Below are 12,431 nucleotides of genomic sequence, written 5' to 3'. Positions count from 1 at the left end.
GAAGAACGCTGATGAGATATGAAATAACCAGTAGCCAATTGAATAAGCTACCCTTTTGGATTTATATATCTGTAAATCTGACTCTCAGTGCCTCACCAACCATGAACCTCACCGCACGTCACTGCATTATACAGTATGTTGTCATCATTGTATGTAGCCATACAATGACAAAATTTGTTCTTTGCATTTGGCCCATCACGTATGCCTGGGGAGCAGATAGAGATTAGGTATGGCGTCCAATTTACGTCAAAGTCCACTGCGAGTGTGTATTACGCATCATGTGTGCACTGAACGTCCCATGCGTGCACAATTCAGTGACCACGAGTGCTACTCTACTGCAGGGCACAAAACTCAACTCACATGTTTTTTTCTGTAACTCAGCTCAGCTGTAACTCATGCGCATGTGTGTTGAGTTCAGTGCGCACATGGAGCGTAATACACACTCATGGTGGACTTTTGGCGTAAAATTTGATGCCATAATTAGGTGTTTTGCTCAAGGACACCACAACATATGGGCATGGCAGGGAATCAAATCTGTGACTTTCCAGTCCCGAGACAGCTGCCACTTCACCACAGAGAAATTCTGAGAAGTTCAGCTGAGATCACTTTAAAAATGCTGCAAGTTTTGAGAGTTTCTTAAAGGAATAACTTCCAGTTTCTGTCCTTGAGGCTGATAGTCTGTCTATTTTTAAGTCTTTCCTTTTTGATCAAGCCTATAGTTAGGGTTGACTTGGGTTTCCTGAGCTATCCCTGTCACAGTCTGCTGTTCCTGCCACGCCTTCTGCTCACAGTTCACTACTCTCAGTAACGTTCCACAGCCTCTCCGTCCATGCCACGCCTCTTGGTTCCACGCCTCCTGCAATCATCTCCACCTGGATCCCACAGTACAAAAGCTCACTCTCAACTCCAAGCCAGTGCCAGATTATTGAATGGTTCTTCCTAGTAGATGTCCAACGTATTTTCACAGTCCATGCCTGCCTTGAAACCCACGACCCCACGCCTGACTCTCGTCTTTCGCCTGCTCCTTATCAGATACTGTCTCGGACTTGGATACCTGGTGAACAACCTCTCTTTTGGACTCTGGACTTTGCCTTCAGGATTCTCCCCTTCTGGATCTGGTTGCATCTCTCTGTCTCCCTGGCTCTGACCCCTTGCCTGTCCCCGGACTTGTCTCAACGCCTCAGCCCCACAACAAACACAGACGCTGCTAACAACTCGCAGCTCCCCGCTGTCTTACCTGGTTCCAGCCAAGTCCCGCTCCAGTAAGTGTCCTTTCTGGAACTATCGTTCCATCTAGTCTGGGGTTGTCTAATAAAAGGTTAAACCTTTGTCAGTGTCTGCTCGTTTTGACTCCACTGACGCCTGGCCTTGTCAATCCCTTAGTTCTGCTGCTGTAGGCTTAGACTGCTGGGGGACAAACTGGACACATTTTCTCTCTCTGCTGCTGTCTTTACTCACTTTACTCTCTGTCTGTAGCTGGTGTTTCTGATCACCACCATCCAATGAACAATCAGGGCAAAAGATTTCTTTAAACTGAGAATTTATTAAATCTGTAAGAAGTTGTTCATCGAAGAAAACCAACAATCTGTTTTCATTTAGTCATAACTTTCTATTTAAAGTGTCCTGCGATGGTCTCTCTAGTGAACCCACTTTATTTAGATAAACTTGAGTTAAATCAATGCTTTATATTGACTATAAATGTGTTAATCTATTGTCTGTGTTTCTGTAATAAATTATTTTGTTGGCTTTTGTCTTTGTTTCACATAAAGAGCCAATAAATGTTTGAATGAATTGTTTCAAAGATTGGAGAAATATTTTCAAACTCAGCTCAGTCTCATTTTACTGCTAAAGAAACAGCAAAGCCCAGACATTTACCCTGATTTATTTATGAGAAAAACAGAAAAAATTAGATTTTTGTCATTGTGCTTTGAAAGTCAGCAGAATTTCACACAAAAGATGAAGAAGCAGTGAGATATTTCACGCTCTTCAGTCTTGACATTCAAACCAAATTTCTATCACATTAACTTCCTCTCTGACTTTCTAAGCTTTTAACTCCCACTTAAATTAGAAACATAACATTTAAGAAAAGCTGGTCAAAATGAACTTGTATACAAATGTGCAGAAAATACACTAATTTGACTCTTATCTATTTACAGTTGAAACCAGATTTTTACATCTACTGCATAAAAAGACACACAACCTTTTTTTTTTCCTGTTTAGGTTAGTTAGGATTTTATTTATGAAATGTCCAAATAATGAGAGATATTTTCTTCAGTCCCAAGTTTCCATCCATGTTCTTAGTATTTGGTAGCACTGCTTTTAAATTTCCTTCCACAAGATTCCCTCAATAATTAGCTGAAGTTTTGTCCCATTCCTCCTGACAGAAGTGATGGAAGTGAGTCGCTCACACACACCTTTTCAGCTCTGCTCACAACTTTTCTATGGGACTGAAAACACTGACTTTGTTGTCCTTAAAAGCCACTTTATGACTAATATGACAGCATGCTGAGGGCCATGGTCCATCTGAAGAGCCCTTTGTGTCTGTTAGGTTTGGGTTTTGTTCTCAGTTTGTTGTCTTTGAGTTTATTGTTTATTTTGTTCAGTTATCTTGTTAGTTTGGTTCTTGTTCTGTCTGTGTTTGTTTCATCTACCTCTCCCCAGTTTGTCATCTGTTTACCTGCCACGCCCACCTCCACCTGTCAGTAATTCTGATCACTCACCTCATTATCCTCTGTGTTTAAAAGCCGGTCACTTTCTCCAAGTCCATCGGATCATCGTTCCGTGGTCCTGCTCTGTGTCCTCAGAGTCTTGTTCCATCTGTGTCTCTGCACCTGGATTTAGTTTATGTTTTAGTTTCTCTGCCTCGCCAGCTTTTGTTTTTGTATTAATAAATTTTCCTTTAGTTTCTAGTATGAGTCTGCTCTCTGGGTTCGCCTCCGTCGTGTCCAAACTTTAACTTCCTGCCTCATGTCTTCAGATATTGCTTCAATATTTTCACATAATGTTCTGTCTTTGTGATGACATCTGTCCCTCCTGCAGCAAAACACCCCCACAGTATGATGCTGCCACTGCTNCACATGGTAAGCAAGAAGAGCAGCCATTTTCCATTTTCTCCTTTCCTGGTCATGGTGAGCTGGTGCCTATCTCCAGCAGTCACTGTGCAAGAGACAGGGGGACACCTTGGACAGGTCTCCAGTCCATCACAGGGACACATAGGGACAAACGAGACAAATAACCATTCACCCTCTCACTTAGGGACAATTTAAGAGTCAATAATTAACCTAACATGCATGTTGTTGATGTGTGGGAGGAAACCGGAGTACCTGGAGTACTCACAGCTCATGCTAGTGCAAAGGTTTTTATCACATGTTTAGTTTTATTTATTTCAAACATAGTAGCAACAAAATAACATTAAAAACAAAACAATATAAATATAAATTATACAATATAAATTATACAGTGTAATAGACCAAATCAATGGTATGTTCAAAATGGAGTATCCAGAAGTATAAATCTCCCCAATACCCTTGTCTTAACACTCTGCTTGTTTTCATAATATTGGTCTGCCAAAAAACAGCCATTAAATATTAGAGTTGAAACCAGATGTCTTCATCCACTGCACAAAAAAAATTCTCACTGTTTGACAATAAATCAGACCAAACCTTTCCTGTAGTAAGTCAGTTAGAATTCCCTAAATAATTGCTATTTGCTAAATGCCTAAATAATTAGAGAATGAGTTAAAGTCCCAAGTTTCCATCCATGTTCTTAGTATTTGGTAGCACTGCTTTTAAATTTCCTTCCACAAGATTCCCTCAATAATTAGCTGAAGTTTTGTCCCATTCCTCCTGACAGAAGTGATGGAAGTGAGTCGCTCACACACACCTTTTCAGCTCTGCTCACAACTTTTCTATGGGACTGAAAACACTGACTTTGTTGTCCTTAAAAGCCACTTTATGACTAATATGACAGCATGCTGAGGGCCATGGTCCATCTGAAGAGCCCTTTGTGTCTGTTAGGTTTGGGTTTTGTTCTCAGTTTGTTGTCTTTGAGTTTATTGTTTATTTTGTTCAGTTATCTTGTTAGTTTGGTTCTTGTTCTGTCTGTGTTTGTTTCATCTACCTCTCCCCAGTTTGTCATCTGTTTACCTGCCACGCCCACCTCCACCTGTCAGTAATTCTGATCACTCACCTCATTATCCTCTGTGTTTAAAAGCCGGTCACTTTCTCCAAGTCCATCGGATCATCGTTCCGTGGTCCTGCTCTGTGTCCTCAGAGTCTTGTTCCGTCTGTGTCTCTGCACCTGGATTTAGTTTATGTTTTAGTTTCTCTGCCTCGCCAGCTTTTGTTTTTGTATTAATAAATTTTCCTTTAGTTTCTAGTATGAGTCTGCTCTCTGGGTTCGCCTCCGTCGTGTCCAAACTTTAACTTCCTGCCTCATGTCTTCAGATATTGCTTCAATATTTTCACATAATGTTCTGTCTTTGTGATGACATCTGTCCCTCCTGCAGCAAAACACCCCCACAGTATGATGCTGCCACCGCTGTGCTTCACAGCTGAGGTGGTGATTTCCTCCAAACGTAACGATGGTCTTTATGACCACACAGTTCAGTTTTAGTTTCATCAGACCACAGGACGTGTGTAAAAATGAAGGTGTTTGTAAGTGTAATCTGGATTCTTTCTGCTGCTTTCAGAGTCATGGCTTCTTCCTCACTGAGGGGCCTTTCAGCTCATGTTGATAAGAACTCTCTGAACAGCTGCAGCAGCATCTTCACAAGGTCTTTAGATTTGGTTTTGGGGTTGATCCAGACAATTCGCTCTAAAACACGTTCATCTCAGGAACGCAGAACCTGAGAAGTATGCTGGCAGGACATTCCCATGGGGCTCATATTTGTGTCTAATAGTTGGAACCTTCAGGCATCTGGAAACTGTACTCAAGGAGGAAGGAAAGTTGTGGAGGTCCACAGTTCTCTTCCTAATATCCTTCATTTCTTTTAATTTTCCCATTTTGTCACACAAAGAAGCAGGGTGTTTGAGGTGTGCCTCAAATGTTTTCAGCTAACCAATCAAAAGCTTCCAAAGCCATGACATCATCATCTGGGCTTTCACAAATTGTTTAAAGGCAGAGTGATCTTAGTGCATCTCATCTTGGGACTTTGAAGAAAATTTAAAAAAAAAAATTCTTTATATTTGAGCACTTATCAAATGAAAATCATTTGGGGAATGATTTTGGTTTGATAATTTGGGAAAGCGGGAAAGTTTTAGTCTGATTTAATGTCAGACACTGAGGAAAAAAATGGTTCAGTTATTTGATACAGTGGATGGAAACATCTGGTTTCAGCTGTATCTTTCGACTGGATATAAACTATGTCACATAAAAGTATACAAAAAAAATCCCCTTTTAAAGCCTGAGGATAACATTTACAGCTGGTCGGTTCTTGACTCGCCTGAGTTAAATCCTTGTGCTGAATCAGGAGTCATTAGTTCGAGGTCTCAGTTAACTCGGCTCCTTCATGTCCTCTGAGTGACTGTAAATGAGCAAACGTGCTATAAAAAAACAGCTGACTCCTCAAAAACACTATGGACTCATACAAGCAGGGTTGCTGATTCAGGTTAAAAACTCACCAGAAATGCTCCAGACTCAGAGTTGTACACAAGTGTTTTACATACATTTAACTTAACATTTTGGGGAACTTGTAGTTGATTTGTACATTTTAGGTTTTTGTCCCAAGTTGTTTTGTTTTTGTTTATTGGTGTGTGGAAATGTAAAATATCAAGTGAGTCAAAAAATGTGGTGTCATGAATAAGCAAACCAAATCCTGAGCTGATCTTCTTCTCACACTGGTCTCACTCCAACAACTCAGAATCCAATCCTGACGAGAGCTGGACAGGTGGACAGGTCACATTATACTGACCTGAAGGTGTGAGCCAGGGGCACCACAGAACGCTTTGTTATCCTGTGTAAGAGGCACTGCAGGATGCTTTATTTCCCTGAAGGAAGCTCTGCAGGACACTTAAATCTGACCTGAACACTGAATTATAGAAACCCTGGAACACCAGCACTAGGCAAGATTTTTGGCAGCCATCTTGTGAAGTATTACATGTGTCACTCTGGACTTGTGGAAAACGCACATTGTTACCATCTTGTGCTGCTGTATGGTGTGTCATAAGTCCACAAGGGCTCAGAGAAAGCCTTATTTTACCTAAAGAAATATATATAACTTATAATGTTAAACAGAAGACGAGTATTCTGTAATGAGTCTCCTAACAAGCCCGGTCAAGCATTGTCGGAGGCTAAATGCTGACCCAATGCACAACCAGTGCTGTTATAATTGTAACCAGACAGGAACATATCTGCATATCTGTACTTCACGTCTGCTCAGTCGAACCAGAGCCTTGCTGCCTGTGTCTGGAGTTGATTTCATTAAGACTAATAACTTATAGAGAGGACAGAAACTTAGGGTGGGCAAAAATATTAAACCACATTTTTATTTTACAGTAAAAGTACAATTACAATTTAATTGCAAATTTTACATTGATTGTTTTACAGTTTAGCAAGTCAATAAACAATCCATCTAAACAGAAATTATAGCCATAAATAAATATCCATTAATATCTACAGTTAATAAGTCATTATTAGCCATTAATATTTTTTTCATAAACCAAAGACTTTATTAGGTATACTTGTTTAATTGCTTGTTAACAGAAATATTTAATCAGCCAATCACATGGCAGCAACTCAATGCCTTTATGCATGTAGACATGAAGTTCAAACTGAACATCAGAGTGGGGAAGAAAGGGGATTTAAGTGCCTTAAACTATGGCATAGTTGTTGGTGCCAGACAGGCTGGTCTGAGTATCTCAGAAACTGATGAGCTACTGGGATTTTTACACACAATCATCTCTAGTGTTTAAAGAGAATGGTCCAAAAAAGACAGAAAATACTCTGAGTGGCATTTGTGTGGACAAAAAAGCCCTGTTAATGTCAGAGGTCAAAGTAAAATGGAAAGACGTTGGAGATGGTAGAAAGGCAAAGGCAGCTCAAATACCCACTTGTTCCAACAAAGATGTCCAGAATACCATTTCTTAACACACAACACATCCAACTTTGAAGGAGATGAGCTACAGCAGCAGAAGACCACACCGGGTGCCACTCCTGTCAGCTAAGAACAGGAAACTGAAGCTACAGGTCACACAGGCTCACCAAGATTCAAAAATTAGTGAACAATATTGTCTGGTCTGATGGGTCTGAATTCACTGAACTCCAACAGTCTCCACAGCCAACAGATCTCAATCAAATGTGTCACCTGTAGGATGTGATGGAACAGGAGACTCACATCATAGAGGTACAGCTGACAAATCTGCAACTGTGTGATGCTAACATGTCAACATGGACCTCAACCTCGGGGGAACGTTTCCAACATCTTGAATCTTTGCCACGAAGAATGAAGGCAGAGGGAGTGGAACATGGTACTAGCAAGGTGGACCTAATAAAGTGTCCAGTAAGTGTAAATAACAGAACATTTAGGCAAATGAATATTCCTGAACAGGTTTTAATCTGTTTTGCCAACTGTGCTTGTGCAAAGTTCAATGAATGTTTAATGGGAATGTTACCAAACTGAAGACTTGTCTCAGACTGTCTGACTCAATCATGGGGCTGAGGTGACTAGGATCAACTGTATCTGCTACATTTGAATTTTGTAACACAGGACACGTGTTATTGACACCAATAACAGCTATGCATACCTGTCAGTACACAACAAGTGTACTGACACTTTATGAAGTTCCCACTTGAACTTAATAAAGTGCTGAAACTGAAAAAAACAATAGCTCTATTTAATTACTCATGTTCCTCGAATGCATAAATTTACTTAAATATGGTGTAATTTATCACTCTTAGCACAGATATGTTTTAATTTCTGAAGTTTTTTCTGTTTGTATATGTATACACAATGGACAAGACAGATAAAAACTGAAAAAGTCAAGTTTTATGAGCTAGTTTGGCACAACACTCACTGATGAAACATAATGCTGCATTCTTTGGAATTATTAAAACATTGGGCACCTTCACTAATCTTGCTTTTTTTTACTCTGATATTGATTGTTTTATGCCAATCTAGCAGCATCTAAGAATGCCACTTCTCAAGATGACAGCACAAATTCTCATTTTGCTAGCACAGATTGCACTGCATCTGGCCATTCCTTAGTTTTTCTAGCTCAGTGGACCCAAAGGGGTCTCCACAGGACACTTTAATCTCTCCTGAAGGAGCCGCTGTAGGAAATGTACGTTTCTCCTTAAAGGGGTGTTTTAGGACAGTTTAAGATGACCTGCAAGGGGTGCCACAATACAATTTAATCTCTGCTGAAAAAGATGCCTCAGGACAGTTTAATCTGTCGTCAGGGGTCACCCAAGGACACTTTAATCTCTCTTCAAAGGGGCATTGTGGGACACTTTATTCTGACTTTTTGGAGTTTTGGTAGTCATCAGACAAATAGGAGTTTTTAGCTTTCCACCACATAAACATTTTATAGACTTTTATAAATTATAATTTTAAAGTCAGTTACACACAGTTACCATTTGTATAAACATTATTAAACATTATTTGTTTTTAGTCAAATCCCAAGTACACGACTTCCTGAGTTGGGTCCAAGAAGACCCAAACTGGAGGCTGACTGAGGTCTGAACCAGCCCCGGTTCGAATGTGACTGAATGATGTTTAAACAGTAAACATGTTCATTGCTCCTTGTCTGATGATTGGTCAGTTGATGACACAGTGTTGTTCCTCCTCGAGTCCAGCTCAGTTGACAAGCTCGGCTGACAGGCTGTGACTGTGGTTGCAGCGGGCTGAGCGGACCTTCAGCTCATGGTAACACTGGACAAAGCTGTGGTAGATGAAGGTGATGGGGAGCGCCAGCAGCACTATGCCACTCAGCACACACAGGCCGCCCAGGACTCTGCCTGCTACTGTTACTGGGTACATGTCCCCGTATCCCACCGTTGTCATAGAGATGATGACCCACCAGCAGGCGGCAGGGATGCTGGCGTAATCCTGGTTTCCAGTCTCCAGGTCCAATCCATGCTCCAACAGCTGGGCTAGCGCACTGAAAATTGCCATGGCAACACAGATGAAGACCAGAAGCATCATCATCTCACGGTAACAGCGGCGCAAAGTTAAGCCAAGAGTCTGCAGGCCCAGGAAGTGGCGCGCCAGCTTTATCACCCAAAAGATTCGAAGCATGCGCAGTACACGCAGGGTGACGCCAGCCCTCTGCAGCTGGGAGTTCTCGCCTGTCAGCATTGTCATGGTAACAGAGACGTAGTAAGGCATGATGGCCAGCAGGTCGATGATGTTTAGAGGACGACGGACAAACTCACATTTATCACGAGACACAAGGAAACGGACGACACACTCAGCCGTGAACCAACCGATACAGACTGCCTCGATGATCCTGCAGAGGAGACAACCAATCAGAGGGAGGGGGAGAGAGGACCAATCAGAGACAGGAGAGAAATAACCAATCAGAAAATGAGAGACAGACCTTATGAGACGGATTCAACACAGTTACATCAAAGATAACCCAATTAGTGATGGACTGGTGACCTGTATCCCCCTACCCTTCACCCAGTCACCGTTGGAGATAGACCCCATTTCCCTGCGACCCTCCACAGGATCAAACTGTGACTTCATAATTAAACTAATTAAACAACAAAATTAAAATTTGTAAAAACCCATCCAAACCATGATCCGGGGCTTCATGTACAGACTTGCATAGATTTCCTACTGAATATAGTGTATGCTTAAATTGATATAATGGCATATGCACTGAACTATATAAACCCTTGAATGGTCACTGATTGCACTCAGCGAGATTTTGGGCAGCCATCTTGTGAAGAGTTACATGTATCTCACTGTACTGTTCACATGTAAGCCACACATAGTTAATGCCTTGTGCTGCTGTATGTTGTGCTATCAGTCCAGAATTATAGAAATAGATTTGTTTTACTTAAATGAACACGAATCATTCATAATGTTAAACAGAAGTATTCTGTAAGCAACCTCCTAACAAGCCCAGTCTGTCACAGTCTGTGTTAGTTTGACAGTTTTTTGTTTCAGTTATTTGGTCATATTTTTCCTTGTGCGTTTAGTTTAATTCTCTGTGTTCTCCTCTGTGCTACTCGCCACTTCCTCCCCTCTGTGTTCCTCCAAACTTCAACAGTTCCAGCTACAACCATGTTCGCAGTCACACCATTCTCCACAGCCTCACCATGTTCCAAGTTCCTCCTCGCCCTATCAGCCAATTTATGCTGCAGCACCCAGCCACTCTTTTGTGCCGGGCCAGTCTTCAGGACCAGACCAGCCCAAGCGGCCCAAACATCGTCACAGACAGAAATTTGACTCGGCAGCTACACCATCCACTGCCCATCTCACTCCAGTGATGATTTTTGCGAAGGTCTAGAAGGAAGCCTCTCCATCAGCAGTGTCCAAGAAGGTCCGGGAGTATGCCACTCTGCCGGTAATTTCTGGGGGTTCCAGATGGATGTCTCTCAGTTCCACGTCTCTCCAATGCCTCAGTCACTTGTTCCTGTGCTTGCAGCTACGCTTGTGTCTCTTTTCCTTTAAACTCCTGACTCTGCTTCCTGCTCCAAGGCCTTCAGGGTTCCCAGTTCCTGGATCTCCAAGGTCTCTTGCTCTAGAATCCTGTCACCTGCTCCAGAGTCTCCAGAGACTCTGCACCTTCAGCCTCCCAGGAGTCTGTGCCTTAAACCTCCTGGTGTCCTGTACCAGGGGCCTCCAGAGTCTTTGCATCTCAAGCCTCCAGGGCCTCTATAGCTGCCTCCAAGAGGGTTGAGAATGATGCCTTGTACATGTTCATCTCCTAGGGGGTTGATGACGTTTTTTCCAGTCTGGATGGTTCCCGGGCCCTCTAACTGAACTCTTTGTTATAAGACTGTTTGCTCCAGGACTTTTTAACCCCGATGCCCTTCATCCTGGTCCCACTCCTACTTCCCAATTCAGTATGATTTTTTTATAGTGTGTGAGTCTATGGGATACCAGGTGATGTCTCTTGATGGGATGGGGTGTTGCTGTTACAGTCTGTGTTAATTTTATAGTTTTTTGTGACAGTCCTTTGCTTTTTGTGTTATATTACATGATGATGTGTAGAGGTACTAGTTAATTAAATCTAACATCTATCATCTGTTGTGGAATTTTCTTTAACCAAGAGGACAACAAAGAGTTTTGTCTTAGGATAATTTATTTAAGCTACATAGCTGAGAATCACTGAGCTGAGGTGAGTCAACAGAGTGAGTCTGAAGCATTACAGACAGCTCCCCCTTCTTATACCATTGTAGGATGAGGAGGGGTCAGGGGGAAACAGAAGGGTCAGATAGCTGACCAAAAGGGGAGGTAATTAAGGAGGCACATACTGGTAAATTTCCATACAGTCAGGAGGGGTCAGGGGGGAACAAAAGGACCAGATAACACATACATCCTAGCACCCTATAGGGATAAGAATAAAGGCATTCCTAACTAAACTAAAACATGGTGCGCACATGCAGCAGGAAGCACTGAAAACAGTATTTTTCCCATTACACATCTTTACCCGCTTTTTTTCTTTTCTGGTGGCGGGGAACTGGTGCCTATCCCCAGCAGTCACTGCACGAGAGGTGGGGGACACCCTGGACAGGTCTCCAGTCCATCGCAGGGACACATAGAGACAAACAACCATTCACACTGTCACTCACACCTAGGGACAATTTTAGAGTCATCAATTAACCTAACATGCAGGTTTTTGGTCTGTGGGAGGAAACCGGAGTACCTGGAGTAAACCCACGTGAGCTCAGGGAGAACATGTAACCTCCACCCAGAAAGGCCCCAGGTGGGAGGTGAACCTGTGACCTTCTTGATGTGAGCTGACAGCTCTGACCACTGCTAATATGAACTGTTTGAGGGATGTATACAAAGATTTCTGCAAAATGTGTAAAACATAATCAGTTCATTTCTACATCATTAACTTGGTGTGGTTCTCATGAAGTTGAATTGCACAATCCTTCCTTTTCCAAGCTTATTTCAGTCTAACTGCAGCTCTTTGTGGCACACAGCAGGAATTTGGCTTTTAAGTGGTTTAAAGTTTATGAACTTGTGTTTCAGCAATTTCAAGTTTTGAAAATGATGCAAGTAAATAAAAAAAGAAATTCTGGTCAATTGAGACAATTTTTAGGTAGGTAGGTAGGTAGGTAGGTACATTTATTTATATAGCACTTTTCAGCACGAGGCGACTCAAAGTGCTTTACAACACAAGAACAAAATTACAGACAGCGTTACAGAACATGACAAGATAACTAAGCTAAAACAAAATTACAGTCAGGTACAAGATACAATGATAACTAATTGTCTAAATAAGCTAAGCTAAACTAAACAGATCTAAGCATGA

At 41.8% G+C, this 12,431-nt stretch overlaps 2 protein-coding genes across 3 annotated transcripts in view; one reads left to right on the top strand and one right to left on the bottom strand.

The window, feature by feature from the left end:
- Window positions 1-847: 847 nt before the first annotated feature.
- LOC112450177 (cystatin-F) overlaps window positions 848-12,431 on the top strand; it is a 21,523-nt gene continuing 9,939 nt past the window's right edge. Inside the window, exon 1 of the mRNA XM_037973678.1 lies at window positions 848-1,262. The gene's annotated coding sequence lies outside the window, so the exon portion shown is untranslated. The remainder of the gene's footprint in view (window positions 1,263-12,431) is intronic.
- Window positions 6,483-12,431, bottom strand: part of LOC108251460 (potassium voltage-gated channel subfamily G member 3-like) — a 10,904-nt gene continuing 4,955 nt past the window's right edge. For both annotated transcript variants that reach the window (XM_017441778.3, XM_037973676.1), the window contains one exon: window positions 6,483-9,446. In XM_017441778.3, coding sequence (XP_017297267.1) covers window positions 8,795-9,446 — 652 coding nt within the window. In that variant the 3' untranslated portion in view covers window positions 6,483-8,794. The remainder of the gene's footprint in view (window positions 9,447-12,431) is intronic.

Source organism: Kryptolebias marmoratus, linkage group LG22 (genome assembly GCF_001649575.2).
Source record: "Kryptolebias marmoratus isolate JLee-2015 linkage group LG22, ASM164957v2, whole genome shotgun sequence".
Classification (NCBI taxonomy): domain Eukaryota; kingdom Metazoa; phylum Chordata; class Actinopteri; order Cyprinodontiformes; family Rivulidae; genus Kryptolebias; species Kryptolebias marmoratus.
This window is presented reverse-complemented; position numbering and strand designations above follow the sequence as displayed.